The sequence below is a fragment of the Cinclus cinclus genome, chromosome 26 (genome assembly GCF_963662255.1).
Source record: "Cinclus cinclus chromosome 26, bCinCin1.1, whole genome shotgun sequence".
NCBI classification, from domain to species: Eukaryota; Metazoa; Chordata; class Aves; order Passeriformes; family Cinclidae; genus Cinclus; species Cinclus cinclus.
In genome coordinates this window covers 4,969,035-4,994,387 of record NC_085071.1, presented here as the reverse complement: position 1 = coordinate 4,994,387, position 25,353 = coordinate 4,969,035, and the positions used below count along the sequence as shown (strand labels likewise).

Genomic DNA, 25,353 nt, shown 5'->3' with positions numbered 1-25,353 from the left:
CCGCAGCACTGACAGGAATTGGTGTCGGAACACGAGAAAACGCGCAGACAGCTCCTGGAGCACCTCGCAGTGAAGGCACTGATCTTCCCCACCAAATCCTTGTCCAAATCCTCGCTTCAGCTGGGAGAAATCAGTGTTCTGCTATGACAGTGTTTTAAAGAGAATCCCGAATATCCGCCTTTTTACAACCCGAAACATCATCTGCACTTACTTAAAGCCTCCTCTCCCTGCCAAATCTGGGTATTATTCACTGCTTTACAGTCTGTATTTTGGGTCACATCCTGAAGGAGGTTCCAATATTTTTCTCAGCTTCCAGCCAGGCGTGTCATACTCAGTCTCAGTCTCAAAAAAAAAAACAACCTCTTTTTAGATTACAGATATTGAGGCTTCTTGCAAAAACCTTTTTTTTTTTTTTTTTTTACACTTCCAACGTGTGTTTGCAGGACAAACAGAGAAAGAAATTAAGAATTAATGACCTTCAGGGATATTTTTTTTCCCCCCTCCACTACCAGAGGCTTCCCTGCCCCTTATCCCTCCGGATTCAGGAGCACACAGCAGTGACCCTTCCATGGGGATCTTTGCCTCTGAGGTGACCAAACAACAAAGAAGGGACAAATTGGGATAAAAAGGGCAATTCAACCATTATCAGGGTCGTTTTCAGCCTAAAAGCATCTCCTTCCTAGTCTGAATATTCATTAAAAGCTTTCCACTAGGCAGCAAATGGAATTCATTGTGTTAATGCATGGAAAAGAAAGACTGGGGGGGAGAGTGGGAATGGGATCTGATGCTGTTGGATTGGATGGAAGTGAAGGGGCCTTTGTCACAGGAGTTTCTCTGTCCCTGCCGTGTGCCAGGGCAGGATTTGGGAAGCAGATGCTTCCCAGGAGAAGGAATGGAGGCAGGAGCAGGGAGAAGTGGGTTCTGCCAGGAAGGAGCTCAAACCTTCCCTTCCCTCCAGGGACATTCACAAATTATGGAGCTGTTCCATATCCCACCCTTCCTTCCAACATTCCCAGTTATTTCTGCAGTGCCAGGAGCTCTGGGACAATGTGGGAGCACAAACCTCTCTGTCCAAAGAATTCCCAAACCCTGAACTTCCCAACAGCACCGAGGATGGTTGGAATTCCTGGAATCCAGGGCTGCAGCCGGGAGAAACGGATCCCTGACCTACAAATTCCTGCTCTTCCCAGAGGAAATCCATGTTCAAATAAGGCCTGGAGGGCAGGAATTCCAAAGGCTGGAAGTTCCCCACCAGGGCTCCCAGGAATTGGAACTGCTCTGGTTCCAACTTCTCCAGAATGTTCTCTGCAGGGAGTGCACCTGCCAGGAGTAAAGGGCATTTTGCCAGAAGACCATTTCCCACTAAAGCAAAGTTTTAGGGATTTGAAACCTTTGTGGGATTTGTTTCCAATTAGAAGCACATCAACTAAAAACGATGGAATTAAATAAGGAAGTCAATTTTGAAGATTCCAAAGAAGATGTAACCAACATTTAAATAGGGATTTCAAAAGACACTTCATCCACGTTTCCCAGTCCTATGGAAAACATTGCCTATGGAAGAAAAATATCTGAAAACCACAGACAAAGATCCAGGAGTTCCTGCAATAAGGAAGCTCCAATTATTGCACGGGGAAAGTTTCCCATTTTTCTAGGTTTTAAGTGGTGATGAAAGAAATTCTTTCAAGACACACTCCAGCCTCGTGCACGCCCAGGGCAGGATAATTCTTGTCAACTCGCAAATGAAAGCAATTACAGCCTGGCAAAATTCTGCCGGAGAGTGGCAAGTGTGAGATGAGAACGTGAGGCAATCTGCTTTTCAGAATCCCTGCGAGGAACAGCAGCTGCTGGGGAGGCACAGGGGGGAGAGAGAGGGACCATCCTCGGCCCCCACCCACACTGGGATGCCAGGAAAAGTCTGCAGGATGCTGCAGGGTTATCCCACAAGGGAGAAACAGGAATGAGGAACTCATCCCAAACCACAGAATCCTCACTCCGGAGCCAGAACCCTTGCACGGACTTCACAGGCAGCTCCGAGATGAAAACTGGGAGTTGAAAGCTCCGAGGGATCAGAAGCTGCTTTGATATAAAGAAAAGGGGTTGGTTCATTAGGAGCACCACACCGAGGAGATTTTCACCACCCATCATCAGCTCCGTGTGAAGCTGTGACCTCCAGAACCAGCAGCTCTGAGAGCACAGGAGGGAGAAGGGCTGGTCAGAGGGACAGGATGAGGCATCCACAGGGAATCCTGGAGCATCCCAGAGCTTTGATGACTTTTGGGAAGCGCTTAAGAGACAGGCTCAGGTGATGGGGAGGGAAGGGTCAGCTGCACGTGGTGATGGGAGAGAGGAGCTCTGCTGAAACGCTGATGGCTCCTTCAAAAATCTTCTCCCCGAACTCAGCTCTCTGCAGGAACAGGGAAATGAGAAAACGTGCAAACGAGGGAAATTCAGGAATGCTGCTCTAGAAAGGGCTGGTAGCACCAAGGGGTCTCAGGAAACCAGAGAGAATCTCAAAAATGCTGCTCCAGAAAGGGCTGGTGGCTCCAAGGGGTCTTAGGAATATGGAAATGAAAGAAAATTTCAGAAATGCTGCTCTAGAAAGGGCTGGTGGCTCCAAGGGGTCTTAGGAATATGGAAATGAAAGAAAATTTCAGGAATGCTGCTCTAGAAAGGGATGGTGGATCTAAGGGGGCTCAGGAAACCAGAGAGAACCTCAAAAATGCTGCTCCAGAAAGGGCTGCTGGCTCCAAGGGGGCTCAGGAACATGGAAATGAAAGAAAATTTCAGGAATACTGCTCTAGAAAGGAATGGTGGATCCAAGGGGGTCTCAGGAATATGGAAATGAAAGAAAATTTCAGGAATGCTGCTCTAGAAAGGAATGGTGGATCCAAGGGGGTCTCAGGAATATGGAAATGAAAGAAAATTTCTGGAATGCTGCTCTAGAAAGGAATGGTGGATCCAAGGGGGTCTCAGGAATATGGAAATGAGAGAGAAACAAGAGAGAACCTCAAAAATGCTGTTCCAGAAAGGGATGACAGCTCCAAGGGGGTCTCAGGAACATGGAAATGAAAGAGAACTTCAGGAATGCAGCTCCAGGAAGGGATGGTGGATCCAAGGGATCTCAGGAACACAGGAACAAGAGAATTTCAGAAATGTTGCTCCAGGAAGGGTTGATGGCCCCAAAAGGTGTCAGGAAGAGAAACAAAGAGAGAATTTCAGAAATGCTGCTCCAGGAAGTGCCGACAGCCCCGGCGTATCCCCTGGGCACAGCTCCAGAAAAAAAAGCCATCAATTCAACCAGAAGAACCTGGAATTCCAAGGTTCTTGGTTCTCCCAGGCTCACCTGGTGCATGGTTGCCTTTGTTTTCACCCCTTGCCCAACATCTGGAGCACAGTGAGGCGCCTGTGCTGCCTTCACATCTGGCACAGCTGTGCTGGAAGCGTGTGCAATAATTCACATGCACGTGCTGGGACAGGTTCCTCTTGCAGGGAACCTCAGGATTCTACACAAATGAAGTGAAAAAACAGAGGAGAAGAAAAGATCTTGTGCAAGGGGAGGAAAATGCAGTGCCCCAGGCTGGAGAGGCAAAACGAAGACGAGGCACTGAGGGGGAGGAACTGAACTCAGACAGGAATAAACTCCATGGATTTGGCCCTGCTTCTCCCACTGCATTCCCTCAGCATGGGATTATCAGCAGAAAACCAAGGAGCAGAAACCAACTCCCAGGGGGAATGACAAGGGAAAGCTCAAGGAGTGGGAGGCACTGGGGCAATGTGACAGCTGATGCAACTTTCCTAAAATAAACCCAAAAAGGCTCGGAGCGTTTTGTGATCTGAAGCCCACGACACCAGGATAAAGCAGCAACAGCAGCACAATTCCCAACAAAAATCCCAGTCCCTCCCACCCACACAAAACACAACATGGATATAAAAGATCTGCAGAGCCTCGTTATTAGAACAACCATCTCCATCCCAAAAGTAAATTTCCCACCTAGATTTTCCAGTCAGAAACATCTGAAACTCCGGAACAGTTCTCTGTCAGAGACACATTTTGAGGTGGTCTGGCTGCTCAGTCTGACAGGTTTTGGGGTCTCAGCAGGTGCCACAAACCAGGGACAATCTGCAGCAATTCCCAACAGCCTCAGCATCAGGAATTCCCAGCTCCAGCAGGTCCTGACACACAGGATCTGTGTCAGGTCCTAGAAGGACTTGAGCTGCTCTGGGGGATTTTCTTCTTTTCCACAGATTTAGAGGAAGGAACTGCATTAATCCTGCCAGATCTCTCGGGGACAAAGTGAAAGGAAGAGAACCCCAAGTTTGGAAGACAGGAAGAAGTCTGGGGGTGAGGATGCCAGAGAATCCCAGAATCCCAGAGTGGACTGGGTTGGAAGGGATCTCAAAGATCCCCTTGTTCCCACCGGAACAGGAGCATTCCACACCCTGGGTCACACCTGGATGGCCCAAAGGAGAACAGGGAAGGTCCTGCCCTGCTTCCCATCTCACCTCCCAGCCTGGAGACCCCACTGAGAGGAATGATGGATTTGAATTTCCAAACAACTTGTGGGTCTGCTGGGAGATAAAACCAGGACTGAGAGATAAATAAAACAATGGGAAGGATTCCATTGATGGATGAATGGAAGAAGATATTTGCCTTTCCAAACAAACTGTAGGTTTGCTGATAAATGAAATTGGATCTTGAGAGATGAAAGAAGCAATGGGGAAAAAAAAACATGAATTCTGTAAGAATTAAAAATGAAAAGGGAGGGTTGTACAGCAGAGGGGAATCCCAGGTACCAGGAGTTCTGGGAAGTCTCAAGTACCTCAGGCAATGGGGAAAGGAAAGAGAGAGGGAACATGGGATAAAAAGGGAGGTGAATCCTCCAAAAATCTGAGATATCCCATGGGAATGGCCCACGGCCTCTCCCTTTATTCCAGTAAAGTTACAGGACACCTCTGGCTCCTTTTTGGACACAAACCCCTGGTGTTTGTGCATTCATTTTCCTGACACCACCTTGCCCTTCCTGACCCCACAGGCTCATCCCACCCTGCTCCTTCCCCGCTCCTGCTCCCTGCTCAGAATTTCATTTCTCACCTGTCAAGGCAATCTGGACCCAGGGTCCCCCAGCAGAGCTGTGAGAGCAGCTGAAAGAGCTGTAAATGTGTGATTTTATTAATCTGCCTCAAACTGCTCCTGCTGCTGAGCAGAGCTGTGCTGCTCTGCCTGGCACAGCCCTTTCCCTTGGAATTCTTCCTGCAGGATTCACATCCAGCAGGTCGGGAAGCAAAGGAAACCCAGCTCAGGATTCTCCAGGCCCTGGGAACAATGGGAAGGCACTTAGAGCAAGCTGGCTCTTAAAAATAAAAACAAACCAAAGAAAAATCCATTTTTAAAGATGGGAGGGTGAATGATAATGCAGATTTTTCTAAGAGCAGGTCAAGTCAAGGTCACTTGAAGTGCTGAGTTAATGGGCTCATAAATACCATCATTAGGTGCCATTCCATAGCTTGGAAAGGCACTGGAATTATCCTCCTGATGAAAGTGGATTTTGTTTATTTGTGCCCAGCCCTGGCCATGACTAAAACTACTCAGAATGCTTGGAAAATGAAATATTTGAAGTATTCAGCTGCAAGAGGCTTCAAGAGAATTGGCTGCAAGTCTCTCTGCCCTATTACCAGTAATTAAAACCCGTTTTGTTTTCGTAGGCAGAAGGGGGAAAAAAGGGGATTGAGCTCTCTTTTCCTGCTGAATCACATCAGCATGGTTAAACACCAGATAGAAGCGCCAGGTTTTTTTCCCCCTACGGGCAAAAATTATTGAGAACTGACTCATCTGAATTTAATTACCGGGCCAGCTCAAGAGAGATGAGATTCCAAACAAGACTTCTTTGCAATTCCACTTGTGGGACTGCAAAGTTTCCTCCAGGAATGCGAACTGAGATCCCCTGGAATGGGCTGGGGGAGCGGCTGGCTGGTGGGGATGTGGAAATCAGGGATGTGAAATTCAGGGGTGCACCTCCAAAAGCAGGAACAGCTTCTGCCAGGGGGGGAATTCCTGCAGCCGGGGCCAGGGGATCCCAAAAAAGGGCTGAGCTCATGCAGGGAAAGGTGCTGGGAGGAAAGGCAGCGTCAGGGGTGCAGCACATGGACACCCAGAGGGGGAGCAGGGGTGTAAATCCATCATTTTTCCCTCCAACAAGGCCTAAAGTGACACCTGTAAAACTTAAACCAGGCTTTAATCTCAGTTTTAAGGGCCGTGTGTGCACTAGAGGCTCAGCTCAAAACCAGGCTTACATTCCCCACAACTGGCATTTTTAAAGTTTTTTTTTTTCCCCTGCTGTATTTACGAGGAGTTTATTAATTTCTTTCTTTTTTTTTTTTTTCCCCAGCAGGTTCCCTCTGCCAGGCTTTGTTTTATTTTTTGACATGACAAGACACAGCTCTGCTCTGGCAACACCTCCAGGCTGAATAATGTTTCTTAACCAGCTCCATCCATCTTCCCAGCCAGCACAGCTGAGTGCCTACGATCCAGCAGTGTCCTCAAATATTAATGCATTCTAATAAAACCAACCCAGGCTTTTTTTTTTTTTTTTTTTTTTTTTTTTTTTTTTTTTTTTTTCCATCAAACGGCAACATCTAATTTTCCAAGGGGGCCTGGGAATGGTAAACAATTGGGACGTGGTAAATGGCAACTTCCCTCCCATCAATACACCCTAAACACTCCAATCCCGTTCCCTCGGAATTGCCAGCCAGGATAAATCACTCAAATAAATGGGATTTGCAACAGGATCCTCGCAAATAATCACAATTTAACTCGCTGCTGATAATCCCAGGCAACACCTGATCATTTCAAATGCTTCATTCTTCCCTTCTGGAGGGAAGCTGGGTTTAAATCCAGCTCCCAGGACCTTCCACTTGCTGCCAGCCAGGACTTTTAACCATTTGCTGGGTGCAGTTTGATCACAGTGTCCTTTGCTATAAAACCAACAGGAGGAACACATCAAACTCCCTCTGCAGTTCCTGATCTCTCCTGCCTTCAGAGCACCGGGGCAGCTCCTAAATATTGGAAAGATTGGCTTTTATCCCAAATCAAAGCAGTATTTCTGAGAGCATTTTCCAGGCAACCGCTGGGATGAGAGGGGGGGTTGGAATTCTGTCTGCTGCCCCAGGGACAAGTGGTGAAACATTTCCAGAAGTTCATCAACAGCAGTAAGTTTAGCAATAATCAGAACATTTAGCAAAACCAAGGCTTGAGTGTTACAGGGTTTGAGGGGTTCTCAGAGGCTGGGGGATTTTGTTTGTTTTTTTTTTAATCTTTCTTCTCCTTCCCATCCACACCACGGACTCTCCTTGCAGACAGGATTCCAAGCAGCCAAAGCTCCCTGCAGAATCTGCCAAGCAAGTCCCAAGTTTCAGAAGGAAGCCACTGGGGATAATGGAGAATTTCCCCTTCTTCAGGCACCAACTGCTCACTCTGACCACCCTTTCAAGGATGGCTCTGCCCACACAGACCACCAGCCTCACCCCAAATCCCCTACAAGGAATTGCCACCAGCAGGAACCTACCAGAGCGAGGATCCCTCCGTGCCAGCAACTTCCAGGACATCGTATCCATCCTCCAGCTGAAAATCCATGAAAACCAGAGCAATGGTGTCCCCAGGCTCGGCCAGGATGGTCCAGGTGCAGTCTGCATTGTTGCCATACTCCAGGGGGAAGTGAGGGCTGGAGATGATCCCGCTCTGACCCCGCAGGGTCCCTCCACAGGCGTCGTCAGCTGCAACACAACGCGAGGGGTGAGCCCTGAACTGCCCAAAAATCCAGCCCAAACTCACAGCCAAGCCCCCCACTTGCTCAGGGTGAGGGGCTCACTGCCCACTCCTAAGGCTGAAGATGTGGAGGGATGCAAAATCCTTCAGGATCAGCCTGGGGGTCATTCCTGGCAAGTGCTGGCTCATTTCCCACCAAGCTCTTGGCTTGGTTTTAAACAGCCCCGGTGCCAGAGCTGCTCCCAGCTCTCTGAGGAGCAGCACGTCTCCCTGTCAGACACCGTTTCCTCACTTGTTCCTCATTTAGGCCCAAAGAAATCCTTCAAACTTGGGTGCATCCTGCACAGGATCCACAGCGGGACCTCCAAAGATCCATGGGAAACTCCAAACCACCCCCTTGAGCTGGAAGGAACAGGAGGGGATGGAGAACAGGCTGAAGAATTTTCATTCAGTGCCACATTACAATTTTTCTACAAGGGACTACTGCTTTTATGCAAACTCACAGGAGCTGAAGATCCAGCCAAAGGCATGGTGGCTTGACTTTTTTATTATCATTATATTGATTATTAAGAGGGGAGTTCTTAATTTAAATTCCTTGACAATTTTTTCACTGCAGAAGGTATTTAATGGGGAATATATTCCCTTCCCATCCACCTCTAAACACACACTCCCTCAGTTTGTAGAGGCTGTTACTGCTTCAACACAATCTACAATCTTCCAAAATCTTCTTGAGCAGCCCTCCAATTATTCTGGGCATGGCACAGCCTCAGCAGCTGCTGGAGTTACAGTAAGACAGAGCACTTTTAATGAGATTATGCAGATTTGATATCCCTAAATGGAGCTCCACAAATGTTCCCAACTTTTCCTCTGGCTTTGCTGGGTTTTTACTCTGCCGCCCACCAGAACCATAAACTCAGTTCTGCTTCAATTCAGCAAAAAGTCTGGGCAAAGACTTCTCCCTGCGTGCATGGAAATGTTTTCCCAACAGATTGGGATGCTTTGGGATCTGTTTCCAGTGCTCCAAAAGCTTTGCTTTGCTGGAGGTTCACTGGCAAAGGTGAGGGCAGAGCAGGAGCAGCATCCCGAGCCTACTGGGAATTCTGCCTCCAGCATTCCAACTACCAGGAAAAAAAAAAAATGTAGCTGGACTTGTGGGGCTCAGCCTAAGCCCTGTTTAGGCTCAGAACTTGGCCTCATTTCACTCCTGAGAGCAGAAGAATTGGGCAGGAAATGTGTAAAACACACGGGGGAAAAAATCCCATTCCAGGGATTTCTGACACGGGGATGGGATTTTTCTTGGGATAGGATAAACCCCAGGTTAGCCCAGGCTTCACAGCCAGTCAGGACTTCCAGTTCTGGAAGCAAATTCCCAAATTCCAAAGCCAAACTGCTGCCCCAGGTGCTGTTCTTCTCCACACCAGCCAAGGTGGCATCCCTGGGGAGATCCCAGAATTTCCAGCTCTCCTGCCAGACCAGCAGGGACCAAACGCAGCCCATGGAGCCTGAACTGATGGATCTGTGCTGAGAGGATCAATTCTGATCCAGCTGTTTGCAGGTGAGGTATAAACCTGCCCACACATCTCACTGAGCCGCTCCTGATCCTGCTGCAATTCCCTGCTCCTTTCCCTCCTTCCCACTGGGTTTACAGAGAGAACTTTGTAATTCCGAAGTTTGGGATTCCAAAGAATTACCCTGACTCGGGTAAAGGGAGTGCAGCCAATTCCCATGCAGGAGGGATGGTGAAGGTGAGCCCAGCATTGCAGCACCCTCCTGTCCCAGCAAATCCTGCCCTGGGCTCCTTCTCTTTCCCACCACGAATTTCTCTCTGATTCTTTCAACGTATCAGTGCCAGAGCACGGGCAGAGCTGCTAATACAGGGACAAAAAAATGTCACCAAGCAGGGGAAAGCAGGAAAGAAAAAGCAAAGGAAACCCTGGATCAGGCACAGAACTCTCCAACACCTCTCTGTTATCTTGGAGAGAGGGGGAGAGGAGAGGGAAGGGCAGAGTCCCCAAATATTGTCCTTTAACATGACCTTGGACAGGTCTATTCCCAGTTCCAACCTGCTCACCTTGAGAGCAGTTCCCTTCCCAACTTATCAGGATCCTATCCCCAAATTCCATTAGAAAATGAAATAACACCTACGAATACATTTAATAAACTTTCCCAATGGCCATGACCAATAAGGCAATTTTAACAGAATTCCTTACAATCTACACAGGCCACAAAGATCTTGTTGCTCTCAGGGAAAGCTAGATTTATTAAATATATTTATTCTCCTTCAGGCAAGAGCTTTGGAATCATCCTTTTCCCTGCAGAAAAAATGGAAAACCTGTTTGATAGGATGTAAATCCTTCTGCCCTTTTCTCCAAGAGAAATCTGTGTCCCCAGTTTACCAGCCAAGCACAACTGGGACATTCCTGGGAGCCCAGTGATGCTGCTGGATGTACAGCAGAGCTTCAAACCCACCCTCTTCATCCTGTCTTTGCTGCTTGCTGCTTTCCTGGGGCAAGATTTAAATGTTCCAGGAGAAAATTTCTCCTTCCTGCCTTCCAAAAAACACTTCAAGTGCAACTTCCAAGGCAAAGTCTTGAAGGATCAGGACCAAATCCATCAGAAAAGAAGTGGCTGCCTCCAGGAAGCTGCAGGCACAGCTCCACCAGAGCACATTTTGTGCTGTCCTTGGAGCCATTCCCTGGATTTTTCTCCCTCCTGGAGCAGCTCAGGTGCCACCAGCCCCAGTGCTGGACTCCAGGCTGGAAGGGCAGCGCTGAAATCAAACACGAGTTTGGCAGTTCAGGATGGAAATGCAAAACTGGGCTTTTCCTCCAGCTGGAAAGAGGATCTCAGAAGTGGAAATGATGCCAGTGCTCAGCTCCAGCACCAGCTGGGGTCAGGATAAATCCCTCCCTCCCTGGGGTTTCCTCCACAAATGCTGAATGAAGCTGGGCAAGGAGAAGACTCTGGGAAATGCTGTCAGAGCAGAGGGAACTGCTCCATCCAGGCAGGGAATTCCCTTTTCTCCTAACAGGGTGTTGCTTTACCCATTCCCAATTCCTTGAAATTCCACCTTTTTAGAGTGTCCAGAGGGCCATGAATGGTGAAGGGGCAGGAGGGGCAGCTGAGGGCAGAACTCAGAGGAGCTGCAGCTCCTCCTGATGGAATATTAGGATGGATTTAGGACAAAGTTCTTCTCTCAGAGGGTGCTGTGCACTGCCCAGGTTCCCCAGGGAGTGGAAACATTCCCAAGGCTGCCAGAGCTCCAGGAGTGTTTGGACACTGCTCTCAAGATGGGATTTTGGGGTGTCTGTGGAGGGCCAGGAGCTGGAATCAATGATCCTTCATCCCTTGGTTCTGTTTTTTCACTTCTAGTGAAACTCAAAAGAAAACCAAAAAAAAACCCATACAAACAAAACCCCACAAACAAACAAAAAAACTCCCAAATAAATGTACTACAGAAGTGACAAAGACCATCCTAATTTGACGGAGAGGCAGAGAAAGGCATCATCATTGATCATAAAAAACACCAGGGATAAGCAGCCCTCTTTCAAGTCACTCTGAGCCTCTCCCTACACTCCCTAAACACTCCTGGCCCTAATCCAGCAGGGAAGTGTCCAAAAAATACCCCAGTGAGAGGCACAACACATCTCTGTGCCATGTAACCGATTCAAGGGAGCATGAAAAACATCCCAAGAAAACAATATTTGCTCACTTTCAACTCGAGGGGCTGATTGATTGCACAGGCAGAGTCAATAAAAAGAATCAATAGGAGATGCTCTGCTGAAGTACACAAGGAATCGAGGGAAGAGACTTCAAGAGCAGCAGCAAATGTTTTTTGGTAGAACAACACAGACATTTGTGTATTTACAGACTCTCCAGCCCCTGTGGGAGCACAATTAGCAAGGCACTCTCTGGACTGCTAAAGGAATTTGAAGTTTCCCTGTCCCTAAACTGGAAGGAATTTGGGAATTGTTTTCAATCCAAGGGTAGCTTTTACCTCCCCTACAGCACTCCCAAGCCAGGGAACATCCCAGCCCTGCACAGATCCACCTTCCCTGCAGCACAGCCCCACGATCACCCTGGGATGTGCCACAGGAGAGGGAAGCTGGCACTGGAAAGCAGAAAATCCAGTCCCATGTGCAGTGTTTGAGCTGGGAAACCTGCAGCCTTTGGTAGGGAGGGATGTACATGAGAGGGGAATCTCAGGTATCAGCTGTCCTGGGAAGTCTGTGCCTCTCAAGTACATCGGCCCATGGGGAAAGAGAGAGAGAAATTTGGATAAAAAGGGAGGCTGCATCCTCCAAAAATCTGAGAGACCCCAGGGGAATGGTCCATGGCCTCTCCCTTTATTCCAATAAAGTTACAAGACTCCTCTGTCTCCTTTTTGGACACAAGCCTCTGGTGCTTGTGGTTTCATTTTCCTGACTTTTTAACCCTTTTAAACCAAGCCCCACACCCCATCCCAACCATCTCAACCAAGCCCATTTCTCAGGGAATCTCGGAGGGGAATCTCCTTACCTCGGCAGACGGGGAGAGGGAAATCCCAGGAGGCTCCGTGGCCAGAGCTGGCCTGGCAGGTGAGCAGGGCGTGGCCCTCCAGGAAGAAGCCGGGGTTGCAGCTGTACCTGACCCTGTCCCCGATGTTGAAGGTGGTTCCTTGCTGCACCCCGTTCCGCAGCCGTCCCGGGTTCCCACACGTGTGGCTGGGCAGGGCTGTAAGGCAAGCAGGGCTTGGTTAGGTGTTGTAAATACAGATTATGGCTTTTCACTAATATTAGGCTGGATACTCTATGTGTGGTGTTGAAATGGGTTTCAAGGTATTTGCTTTAGGAGCAACATAAAGTGTCTTTGTAGTAAGTGAACTACCTGAGTGGTTGCATAACACCCAGGGAAGACACCTTGTCCTAGGTTACAATGTAAAGATGTGCCCAGAAGTATTTATTCTATCACCATCTGCTGAAACCAGCTGGGACAGTGATCCTTATCTCTGGGGAGATATCTCCTGTTAATGGGGCAGGTGTTAAACCAGCTGGGACAGTGATCCTTATCTCTGGGGAGATATCTCCTGTTAATGGGGCAGGTGTTAAACCAGCTGGGACAGTGATCCTTATCTCTGGGGAGATATCTCCTGTTAATGGGGCAGGTGTTAAACCAGCTGGGACAGTGATCCTTATCTCTGGGGAGATATCTCCTGTTAATGGGGCAGGTGTTAAACCAGCTGGGACAGTGATCCTTATCTCTGGGGAGATATCTCCTGTTAATGGACAGCTGTGAAACCAGCTGGGGCAGTGATCCTTATCTCTGGGGAGATATCTCCTGTTAATGGACAGCTGTGAAACCAGCTGGGGCAGTGATCCTTATCTCTGGGGAGATACCTCCTCTTAATGGGGCAGGTGTTAAACCAGCTGGGGCAGTGATCCTTATCTCTGGGGAGATATCTCCTGTTAATGGGGCAGGTGTTAAAACCACGTGGGGCACTGTTCTTCCTCTTTCCCACAACCCATCCTTCCTCCAGGAGATATCTCCTGTTAATGACTACTGAGTCCCACTGCACGACTGATAGAATTACATCATCCCATTGGGAGATGCTCCACCCACGGGGAGGAGCAGAGTATTTTCCATCAGGATAAAACCTGAGATTTGGAGCACCAAGGCAGCCCTTACATAGTGGTTTCCAGAGGATAAGAGCTGCCAGACCTTTCTAAGGGATCACTACTTCAACAAGATCACCTCATCTGGAGTGCTACCACCATCCAAACTAGCAGGGTATCAGATTGTATTCTGACTCTGCCAGTGGTTTTCTTTACAGAACAAATACATGTATTATATTGCATGTATTTTAATTTTTTTTCCCAGTTAAATTGTATTTCTGACTTGGAGTCTCTCACTGGTTTTGCTTTCAAAGAATTACAAGCCTGCTACTGATATACCAGTTACCAGCACTGATCATCTGCAGAAATTGAAGACCACAGCCCACATTAAGACCGGTAAGAAAAAAATAAAACCACGGCCAAGAAACATGCATGCTCTAAAAAGGCAGACTCAAAGAGTGGCCATGTAAAACGGTTCTGGAATATGGAAAATAGTTTGTAGAAAAGCCTGAAAATGTGTGATGAGTCTATGAATATGCAACAGGCTGATGAATTTAAGGGTTGTCTCCAAAATAGCAGGTGTGCTCTTGGCTGAATGCAAAGGCACCTGGCCATAATAACCTTTTGCTTTATTGTTTCTCTCTTATTGGCTTTTATTAAACTTTTTAAATTTTACCAGGAAAGTGAACCTCGTTTTTCACATAGGGACAAGGAAATGGCACAGGGCAGAGGGAAATCCTCATTAAAATACAATAAATCCTCAGTTAAAATACAGTAATCATCACTGAAAATGGAGTAATTGACATGAGCAACCTCCAAACTTACCCAGAGTTGCACCAGAAGCCGTCAGGCCCCTTGGAATCAGTATTTAAATAAAATTTCTACCGAATACCCACATAAAGAAGGAAAAATCCCTCCCCAGGCTGCTGAGTCAACAAGATCCTCTCCTTCCTGACCAGCCTGAGCAACTTCTAAACCACAGGAAGGAACTTTAGGATCAGGCTGGGGTAGATGCTGGATCTTCTGGATAATCATGAAATGGTTTGGGTTGGGAAGGAATTTAGGGATCATCTCCTGTCACCCCATTCCATGGGCAGGGACACCTTCCACTGTCCCAGGCTGCTCCAGCCTGGCTTTGGACATTTCCAGGGATCCAGGGGCAGCCACAACTTTTCTGGGAAATTCATCCCAGCCCTCACAGGGAGGAATTTCTTCCTAATTACTGAAGTCTCCCCCCCCCCCCCCCCCCCCCCCACGCACCCATTTTTATATAACTTGATTGCATTCAGTTATCTAGCTTGAACCGATTAAATCCAGAGATCCCATTTTTCAGCAGGGTTGTTTTACACCTTAAATCCATTCAAAACTGATTGCCAGGCAAACCCCCCAGTGTTTCAGTTCAGCGGGATTTATAATTCCCGGTGTTTAATCCAGACTTCACACACTTGCATCAAACCAGACTCAAACACAGCTGGACCCAGCTCCACTTAAGGCAAAACAGAGCCTAACAAAATCAGGGGAAATGTGGGATACTCCAGTCTAAGACAGGAAAGCTGCAGCTGAAATGCCAATAAATCCTCAAGCAGTGCCTCTGCACAGCACTTGCATGGAATTTAAATAAACCCGCCAGGTTTCCATGAGCCACTCCAAAAGAGATCGGCTCCAATCACTGTTTTAGAGGCCGATAAAAAATCCAAGCAAAGACAACCAGGCCGAAAAATGACTTCATCAAACTGAAATCAGACCCTTGTGCAGCATCTCCTGTGATGGTTCCTTTTCATTAGGGCTCAGAGAGCAGGGGAGTTCCCTGGTCACACTCTGTGATGGAAAATGAGTTTATCAGGGATGAATTTCCACGAGCAGAGGGAGCTCTGCTCTGCAGCCCTGCCAAGGGAAGGGGGGAGATGAAAAGGAAAATGATGCCCTGGCACACACAGAGAGGGATAAAACCCAGCCAGAGCTGGAGCTGGGGAAACGGGACATAAATCCCCAATGCTGAGGCAAATCCTGCCCTGGGCAGCGCTCTGGGATGGGGAGTGGGATGCTCCTCTGTGTCCTGACAGGAGGAGAATGAAGGGTTAATCCCAAATGTCCACAGAAGCAGTTCCCTGCTCCTAGAGAGACTCACTGGGTTTGTGGTGAGACCAGTCCTGTAAAATTAAACATCACCTGGAACGGGATTTATTTTTAGTGCCATGTCCAGATCCACTCCTGAGCTGCTTCATATCAGGTTTTGGAGTTTTTTGCTGTGCCCATAAGATCTGCTCACACCTGAGCGTCCCAAAGCCCAGCTTTGGGGTTTTTCAGCCATCCCTCTGATCTATGGTCACACCTGAGTGTCTCCAAGCCCAGTTTTGGGGGTTTTCAGGGTTTTTCAGCCCTCTTATCTCTGCTCACACCTGCACGTCCCAAAGCCCAGTTTTGAGGGTTTTCAGGGGAGTTTCTGCTATCCCTGTGAGCTCTGGTCACACACAGTGTTCCAAAGCCCAATTTTGGGGGTTTTCAGCTGTCCCTCTGATCTCTGGTCACACCTGAGCGTCCCCAAGCCCAGCCTGGGACTCCAGCCACCTCCAGCCCTTCCCTGCACCGCAGCAGGGGCAGATCCCAGGTCCTGACACCATTTCTTCCCCCCAAACCCATTATTTACATCCTCTCCCAACGCCCTTGGGGCTGGGAAGTTCCAGCTGGAACCATTCCTGCCCAAGCAGGTTCTGGGAGCAGGGGCTGCTGTCAAATCCAAACGGGTGGAAAAGCAGCCCAGAACTAAGGTTTCATTTTCTGTGATGATACTCAAATCCCCAATTTAATTAAATTACCAATGTCACTTTTTTTTTTCTAAATGAACCCATTCCTGCTTTTATGCTTCCATCCTTTAAAATTAATGAGTAGAACTCCGCTATAAATAAAAATCCATCATTTTTAAAAGTCAATCTCTACCACGAGCTGCTCTCTACTTAATGAACTGTGAAGAATCAGACAACCCTGACCTGCATGGGATCTTAAAATCAGACTTGAAAAACAGATCTCAGATTAAAATTCTGCTTCAGTGGGCTGCCTGCACATTTCAGATCTTGTTCCAGGAAGGGAGGCACAGCATCTTTGGGGGCAGCAGCATTAACCCCCCACTGCTCTGGGGATTGGGGGTTTTTAAATCACCCAAGTGCAGGAGACAAAAGAGATCTTCAAATTCCTGCTCATGGAGAGAGAAATTATTCCAGAGGGGATGGGGTTACATCCAGAGCTGGGCTGGGCTGCCCAGGTGAGGGCTCACTCAAGGTGCAGAACCTGTGCCCAGGGAATCTCTGATTTCCCATCCCTGAAGTGCCCAAGGCTGGGTTGGGAAGGACTTGGAGCAGCCTGGGATAGTGGACGTGTCCCTGCCATGGCAGGGCTGGGATGGGATCAGCTTTAGGGCCCTTCCCACCCAAACCAGTCTGGGATCCACGTGGTGAGCCCCAAGCCAGACCTGCTGAAATCTCCCTGAGAGGGGAGGAGCAGAGTCCAAGGACGCAGCACTGGAGCTTCACAGAATTCCAGCCTGCTTTGGGCTGAAAAAGGTCCCCAAGGTCCAACCAGATCCAACCAGATCCAACCCTCAGCCCATCCCCACCGTGGTCACCACTGAACCATGTCCTCAACACCTTATCCACACTTTTCTCAGTGCTCCCAGGATTGGTGACTCCGCTCCCAAACCTCTTCCGGGCCTGGCCAACCCTCCAGTGATGAAATTTTTCCTAATATCAACTGGAATGTGCCCTCGAGGCCATTTCCTTTCCTTGTCACCTGGAGAAGAGTCTGGCACCTCCTGGCAGGGAGTGTGGGGAGGCCCAAGGTTGTCCCTGAGCCTCCTTTCCTCCTCCTCTGCTCCAGAACCTTCCCCAGCTCTGTCCTCCCTGAGAATCCCACAGCAGCTCAAGAGGGGTCCAAGGTTCTGGGGGTGTCCTTGGAACCCCTGACTGTCCCAAGGCCTTGGGATCTCTGCTGAGTGACTCCTTGAGCTGCTGCAGCCTCTGCTTCCAGGGATTTGGGATTCTGCTCCAACACCCCTGAGGACAGGTAATAGTATGTTATGTTATGTTATATGTATGTTATGTTATGTTACTTATTATTCTATTCTATTCTATTCTATTCTATTCTATTCTATTCTATTCTATTCTATTCTATTCTATTCTATTCATCTCACCCTTGGCTGCCTCCACAGACCAGAGCCCTGATTGCTGCAGGGATTAACAGAACTGGATTATTTACTCTCAGATGTCACCCAGAATGATGTTATTAAAACTCTGTCTTCCCCATTTACCAATTCCACTGCAGATTAGGAGCAGGGATATTTTTTTCCTCCCCTCTCCCCATAAAAGCTTTGTTCCCAGCAATCAGGGGAATATTTCCCAGTGATTGTATGGAAATGAAGGCAGCCATGGAGCAGATTTGTGGCCATGAAGGGAAGGTCCTGTTACTCATTTTGTAGCTGAGTCTGTTCCTTCCCACGATTAATTCAGAGCAGTTTATTTCATTTGTCTGCATCTGAACAGCTGCCAAAGCCTGATGTGATTTTACGGCAGAGGAAAGGCAATGGGATTATCCTGGTGCAGTGGCACCTCCAATGTCACTGTCCCAGGGCTGGCTGGGCTCTGGACACCTCCCTGCCAGGGTGACCCAGCACAGGAGACACTCTGGGAGTGTCCAAGGCCAGCACAGACACAGCAGAAGGAGAGGAGAAGCTCTGCAGAGCAGAGCCACAATGTCACACGAGGTGACAGTGACCTGATGCACAAGTGGCACCTTCTCAGCAAGAAACCATCATGTGCCAGGACATGGAAAACAGTCAGGGATAAAGGCACCAGGACACAGAGAACAGTCAGGGATAAAGGCACCAGGACACAGAGAACAGTCAGGGATAAAGGTACCAGGACCTGAAGAACCATCAGGGATAAAGGCACCAGGACCTGGAGCTCTCCCATTTCCTGCAGCCTTCAATCATCCCTCAAACCACTCAGCCATCAAACAGGAACCTGGTGGGCACAAAGCAACCCCTGCCCAGCTGAACATCCTCCTGTTCCACATCTCTGCTTTTTCACTGCTCTTCTCCCTTCCAGTCTGGGCCCCTTCAGTCCCATCCTGTGGAACCTCAGGAATTCCTGGGATTTGTGTCTCACCCTCCATTCTAGCTGGAGTTATCCCTGCCCACTGGGGGTGGAACACAAAGAGCTTTAAGGTCCCTTCCAACCCAAACCCCTCTGGGATCCTGAGATTTCACCCTGGGAGCACCATCCAGGATCCTCCTTCATTCACACTTTTATCCTTTTTATCCTCTGGTGAGTACCAGAGCAGATCTGAGTCTCAGATTTCACAAGGTGCCACCTAAAATGAACTGAACTTGAAATGGAAATCAAGAGATTTGAGGCATTTCCATCACCCATTCCCAGGAGCTGCTGCAGAGCTCCTGGAACTGCTGACCTGCACCAGCAGCCTCATCCCACCCACTGATTTTCATTTTTTACCTCCCTTTCTCCCTGCTCTTTTGAACTGTGAGCTGCTACAGAGCTCCTGGAATTGCTGCTCTACACCAGAATCTTCCTCCCATCCACCTTCAGTTCCTGCATCGTTTCTTTCCGCTCCTTTTAACCAGGCTGATCCCAACTTTCCTCATCCCAGGATGGCTCCACTGTGAGTTTTCAACATCAGGAGCTTTCACAACCTAGTGCTCGTCAAGCTGTGCCTCCTTGTTCCAGTTCATTCGAAATTAATTAGGAGTTTTTAAGTCATTAGATGTGACTCAACGCATCCTTGGCGAGAGTCCCACCATCACAACACATTCAGCCTCATTACATCAGCCTCTCCCAAGCCCCCAAAGCTCTCATTGTCAGCAGGGAAAGAAAAGGAGAAAAAAAAAAACCATTAAAAATAAAGAGATGCTTCTCTCTTTGCTCACCATCAGCTCCTTGACCTATTCCAGGGACTTCCAAACAAAACCCAAATCCATCCTCACCCCCCTCGAGGAGAAACCTTCCCTGTTTCCTATTCCAATTAATTTCCAGCTTCATTTTCACTGTTGGCATTGCTGGAATATGAAGCAAGCCCGAGGTTTAGGGCGTGCAGCTCTGCTCTATTACCCTATTTACATAGCTAAAAGCAGCTTTTTTATGGCTTGAATTACCAGGGCTGCTTTACGACAGAGATTTCCAGGCTATCATTGTTCTAACCTTGAAATCTTATCAAGTAGCACAACTTTGATGATATGAGGCTGTACATCACATCTCTGCATTCCCCACTAATTTTCATCCCTAATAAAATAGGAAGGAAGGCGAGGCAGGCCCTGCCAGAACAGCAAAAATTTGTAAATCCCACAGAACGGCGCTGCACGGAGCACACAAAGGTAACAAAATCATTGACCTCAAGCACTGGCTCAGGCAGCGCTGCATACACGGCTCCAAATTAATCCCTGTTCTGACTTTTTAATTTTTTTTAACCCTTCTTTGCATTTTCCTGCCTTTCCTGCATTTTTCGGAAGGGTTTGGAAGCCAAAATATCCACAGGAATCAACAGGAGAGCCAGGGCAGGGAGACAGTCTCTTAATGAGCCAGCCTGCACTGCATCCTAGAAATTCAAGGGGAAAACCAGATTTTTAAAAGGAGAATATCCCTAAGATTCCCATCACAATTCAAAAATTAAGTGGACGCCCATGGAGGACATGGAGAGTGGAGGAGAGATCCACACAGAGCCATTTCCTCTCATCCTGCATCCATAACTTCTGGGCCAAGTACCCCAGGGATACTCCACGACTGTCTGAGATCTTTCAGCAGTGTTTCAGCACAATCTGCTTTAGTTCAGGAGAGTTTTAATCTTCACAAGAACTGTCCAGAGTGTGCTACAGCAAAGGAAATAAATGGGATCGTTTTCATTTCATTTTATCCCTTTTTTTTTTCATGCCATGATTTGTTTCCAGTACAGCCGGAGATAAAACTAAATGGAAACTACTTTTTTCCTCCTCCAATATTTCTCTGTTCACTAAAAACCAGCCAGAAAGTTACTTTTGGATAATAGCAACTAAAATGGTTCATCATCCATCTTATTTGTGGGAGTACTTCTGGGGCTTTTTGGTCCAATTTTTTTCTTTTTCTTTTTGGAAACTCAGTTTCAGTTTTCAATTTCCCTTTCTGGAATGTGCCTCAGCAACTTCTGAACAACTTCAGTGCGACTTCAGAGGATATCCCAGAGGCTGGGAGAGGATGAGCTTGGATTCGATTAAATCATCAGAATTAATGATGAAATTAATTCTGCAGAAATAGCAAAAGATGTGAGGCACAAGAGCAGTGAGATCAGGGGAAATTCAGGAAGAAATGATCCCAGGTGTGTGCAGGATGTGGGGAGCACCCTCAGCTGCTGGGGCTTTGTGCCACTCCTCGTTTATTCATAAATAAATGCCAGCACTGGCTGAGCACAGCAGAGGAGCTTGGCTGGAATGAAGAGATAAATCCCAGGATGATGGGATGGGATGGGATGGGATGGGATGGGATGGGATGGGATGGGATGGGATGGGATGGGATGGGATGGGATGGAATGGAATGGAATGGAATGGAATGGAATAGAATATGGAATTTGGAATGGAATATGGAATGGAGTGGAATTTGGAATGGAATATGGAATGGAATGGAGTTTGGAATGGAATTTGGAATGGAATATGGAATGGAATGGAGTTTGGAATGGAATTTGGAATGGAATATGGAATGGAATGGAATGGAATGGAATGGAATTTGGAATGGAATACGGAATGGAATACGGAATGGAATATGGAATGGGGTACGGAATGGAATATGGAATGGAATGGAATTTGGAATGGAATATGGAATGGAATACGGAATGGAATATGGAATGGAATATGGAATGGAATATGGAATGGAGTACGGAATGGAATATGGAATGGAGTACGGAATGGAATATGGAATGGAATGGAATTTGGAATGGAATATGGAATGGAATACGGAATGGAATACAGAATGGAATTTGGAATGGAATACGGAATGGAATATGGAATGGAGTACGGAATGGAATATGGAATGGAATGGAATTTGGAATGGAATATGGAATGGAATACGGAATGGAATATGGAATGGAATGGAATACGGAATGGAATTTGGAATGGAATATGGAATGGAATACGGAATGGAATACGGAATGGAATGGAATGGAATACAGAATGGAATTTGGAATGGAATACGGAATGGAATATGGAATGGAGTACGGAATGGAATATGGAATGGAATGGAATACGGAATGGAATTTGGAATGGAATATGGAATGGAATACGGAATGGAATACGGAATGGAATGGAATGGAATACAGAATGGAATTTGGAATGGAATACGGAATGGAATATGGAATGGAGTACGGAATGGAATATGGAATGGAATGGAATTTGGAATGGAATATGGAATGGAATACAGAATGGAATTTGGAATGGAATACGGAATGGAATACGGAATGGAATACGGAATGGAAGGGGACTTTAAGCTCATCCCACTCCACACCTGCCATGGGGACTGGGGGGACGTCACCGTCCCAGGTTGCTCCAAACTGGCCTGGGACACTTCCAGGGATGCAGAGGGCACATTGCTCTGCCACTCATCCATCTCCTCTGGCTGCTGGCTCCTCTCCCAGCTGCATCTGTCTGAAGGAATATTGCACCACAGGGCAGAATTCCTGGGATTTCCAGCCCCCAGCCCCGCAATGGGCAGGGCCGGGGGCGCAGCAGTGCTCCAGGTGTCACCTGCCTGTCCCCACAGCAGCACACACAGCACAGTTTCCCTCTCCCACCCCTCGTTTTTCCCTCTCCCACCCCTCCTTTTCCTCTTTTCAACGCCTCATTTTCCCCTCTCCCATCCTTCATCTTCCCCTCTCCCACCCCTCATTTTCCCCTCTCCCACCCCTCACTTTCTTCTCTCCCATCCTTCACTTTTTCCTCTCCCACCCCTCATTTTTTTCCTCTCCCACCCCTCATTTTTTCCTCTCCCACCCCTCATTTTTTCCTCTCCCACCCCTCATTTTTTCCTCTCCCATCCTTCACTTTTTCCTCTCCCATCCCTGTTTCCCCTCTCCCACCCCTCAGTTTTTCCAACCCCTCAGTTTCTCCCCCTCCCACCTCTTTTTTCCCTCAACCCCCCAGTTTTCCTTCTCCCTCCCCTCATTTTTCCCTCTCCACCCCTCAACTTTCTCTCTCCCTCCCCTCAGTTTTTTCCCTCTCCCTCCCCTCAGTTTTTCCCCCTTCCACCCCTCATTATTCCCTCTCCCACCCCTAATTTTTCCTTCTCCCACCCCTCATTTTTCCCTCTCCCACCCCTCATTTTTCCCTTTCCCACCCCTCATTTTTCCCTCTCCCACCCCTCACTCCCAGCCTCCAGAACCCTTTGGAAGGGCAGGTGGGGATTTCTCAGCCCATTCCTGCTCTCCCCTCTTCCCAAGTGAGGAGACCGAGTCAGCTCAGCCCCACCGAGGTTAAATCATGAATAAATCACTTCTTCAGAGCTGGGGCCAGAAATCCACAGCTTCCACTTGCTTCAGCTCCTCTCAGGCTCCGTAAGGTCTGCCTCACACCCACAAATAAACAGGGATAAACTTGTTTGTTTTCATTTTCCAACTGCCTTCGGAATTTACCCCTTCTCGTTCAGCCCCTCTCACAATTTATCTTTCTCTGCTTCTTCTTTGGGAAGCCTGGATACCCCAAAACCACCAAATGCTCAATATTTTGTAGAAATATTCCCAGGACATCAACCTCCCAGAGCAGGATGTGAAGCAGTGAGTGAGAGCACAGAGTTTGTGGGAAGTGCCCTTGGGAAGAGGGGAAAAATGAAATATTACAGCACTGATATCAAAATATGACAGCAGTTTATAGCAAAAACCTCACACCAACACCCAGGAACCAAAACCAGCACGAGGATGGTACCACAGACATCCCACAGAGCTGCCACAGCAATTTTGGTCACCACCTACTTCCAGCTCTACTGACTCATTATTAGTTTGTGGTCATAACTGATGAAAAAAAAAAACAAAAAAAACAAAAAAACAAACCCAACAACAACAACAACAAAAACCACAAAAAACAAAAAAAAAAAAAACCCAAAACAAAAACAAAAACAAAAATACAAAAACAAAAACCAACCAAAAAAAAAAAAAAAACACCAAAAAAAAGGAAACCCAAACCTCCAGATGGTAATTTTATCCCCTTCACTGCAAACACAGCTCAAGTGATCCAATTATGTCATAAAAACACGCCCAGGGCTCAGCACGAGCAGTGTCTGGGAAGGGTTCACCTCTTTCAGCTGCTCGTGGAATCTCCCCAGTGCCTGAATCTGTTCAGGGACAAGAATTTATCCTGATTTCAGGAACCTTACTCTTGATTTCTGTGGCTCAGGTGGATAAATGCCCACGAAAAGTTACCCAACCCAGCCTTGGTAAACCCGCTGTTTGGGGGAAGAAAATTAAAAATGCGTATCCAACTACTAAATACCATGCAGCACACTTCTCTGCTCCAGAATTGCAAAGGCAGAGCTTCAAAATTCTTTTCAAGCATCAAAATAAACTTTGGACTCGATCTCACTCAACCAACCTGGCTCCCTTTTCCTGCTTTTGGGATTTAAGTGCTTCCCAGTCCTGGAAATACCAGAATATTCCTTCAGTGGATGAGCTGTGACCAGGCATCCCAATTGTTATTATTTAAAACAGCAACAGGCTCTGGAGCTCAGGCCTGCTCTGTCTCTTCTTTCATAACTAAAAGGTAATTATACAAGCTAAAATTGAGGCGGGGAAAGGCAAGGGAGAGAGGAAATGACCACAGGACTAATCCAAGGAGGAAAAGCCAAAAATCCCATAATTTGAGCGCTCAGAGCGGACATGGCAGAGGCAGAAGGAAGCAGCTTCCCAGAGAAGCCACAGGACCAGTGGGATTTGGAAAATGCAGCAGGGGGAGAGCTGAACCCTGGTGCTCCAGGGGACATCCTGGGCAGAACATCCCCAGCTCCCAGGGGCAGCTCCAGCCCCACCAGGCTCTGGCTGAGAACTGCTCACCTGAGCCCCAGGGCAGGTACAGGTGACTCTGCTGGCACTGCCGGCACTCGGCCTCCCTCACCCAGGACATCCCCCCGAGGTGTTCTGCATGATTCCCAATCCCCAGGCAGGTATTTTTGCCTCCTCATCAGCAGCAGCTCCTTCTCTGCACTGACAAAGGGGTTTTGGGGCAAATGCAACCCTCAGCAGGATGCCAGGAACCTTTCCAAGATGGAAAACCCGAGCGCTGGGAGTGCTCTCCCAAAAAAAAAAAAAATCAGGAATGCAGGGAAAGCTGGAGAGACACCAAGAGCACGGGGAGTGCTCCCATCCCTCCCTTTCACTCAAAACCCACCTCTCTCCCTGGACAAAACGCTGGGAAGCTTCACTCAAAAGTTGGGTGTCTATCCCGAAACGTTAATTTGGAATAGATGTTCCAGACAGCTCAAGGAGACCTTAAATTCGTGCAGGGAGATCTTACAAATAATAATAATAATAAAAAAAAAATAAATAAATCTATATGTGCATACTGCAAGGCATCTGCTGTACAAACATTGTCATGGAAACAGGATTGGGGTCTGCTTTAAAGGACACGGAGCCAGTGGGGAGAGAAAGGGCTGGACTGAACCCCAAAATCCCAGAAACCTCAAGGTCCCACAGCTGGCCTCAGCCTTCTTCCACTCTGGGACAAAACCACTGCTTGAAAATTTTAAATTTCCCATCACTGAGCTGAAAGCCGAAGGCTTGACTTGGATCTGGGAAAAACCATCTCAAAGGAGCACGAAGGTAAAGACAAAAATACCACGTTCAGTTCCAGCAGGGAGGGGAAAAACAAGCAGATTTCACTGAGAATCCAACAGAAACAGCTCAAAATAATTCCCATTCCCACTTCCATTCAGTTTTTCCAAACCCACTCCTGATTTTAGCTCTTTGTAAGCGACACAAACCTGCCCTCTCTAA

At 47.7% G+C, this 25,353-nt stretch overlaps 1 protein-coding gene across 1 annotated transcript in view; it reads right to left on the bottom strand.

Moving 5' to 3' along the window:
- CSMD2 (CUB and Sushi multiple domains 2) overlaps positions 1-25,353 on the bottom strand; it is a 272,370-nt gene that overhangs the window by 183,487 nt on the left and 63,530 nt on the right. Inside the window, exons 4-5 of the mRNA XM_062508842.1 lie at positions 12,281-12,475; positions 7,563-7,770 (exon numbers count right to left, since the gene is read on the bottom strand). Coding sequence (XP_062364826.1) covers positions 7,563-7,770; positions 12,281-12,475 — 403 coding nt within the window. The remainder of the gene's footprint in view (positions 1-7,562; positions 7,771-12,280; positions 12,476-25,353) is intronic.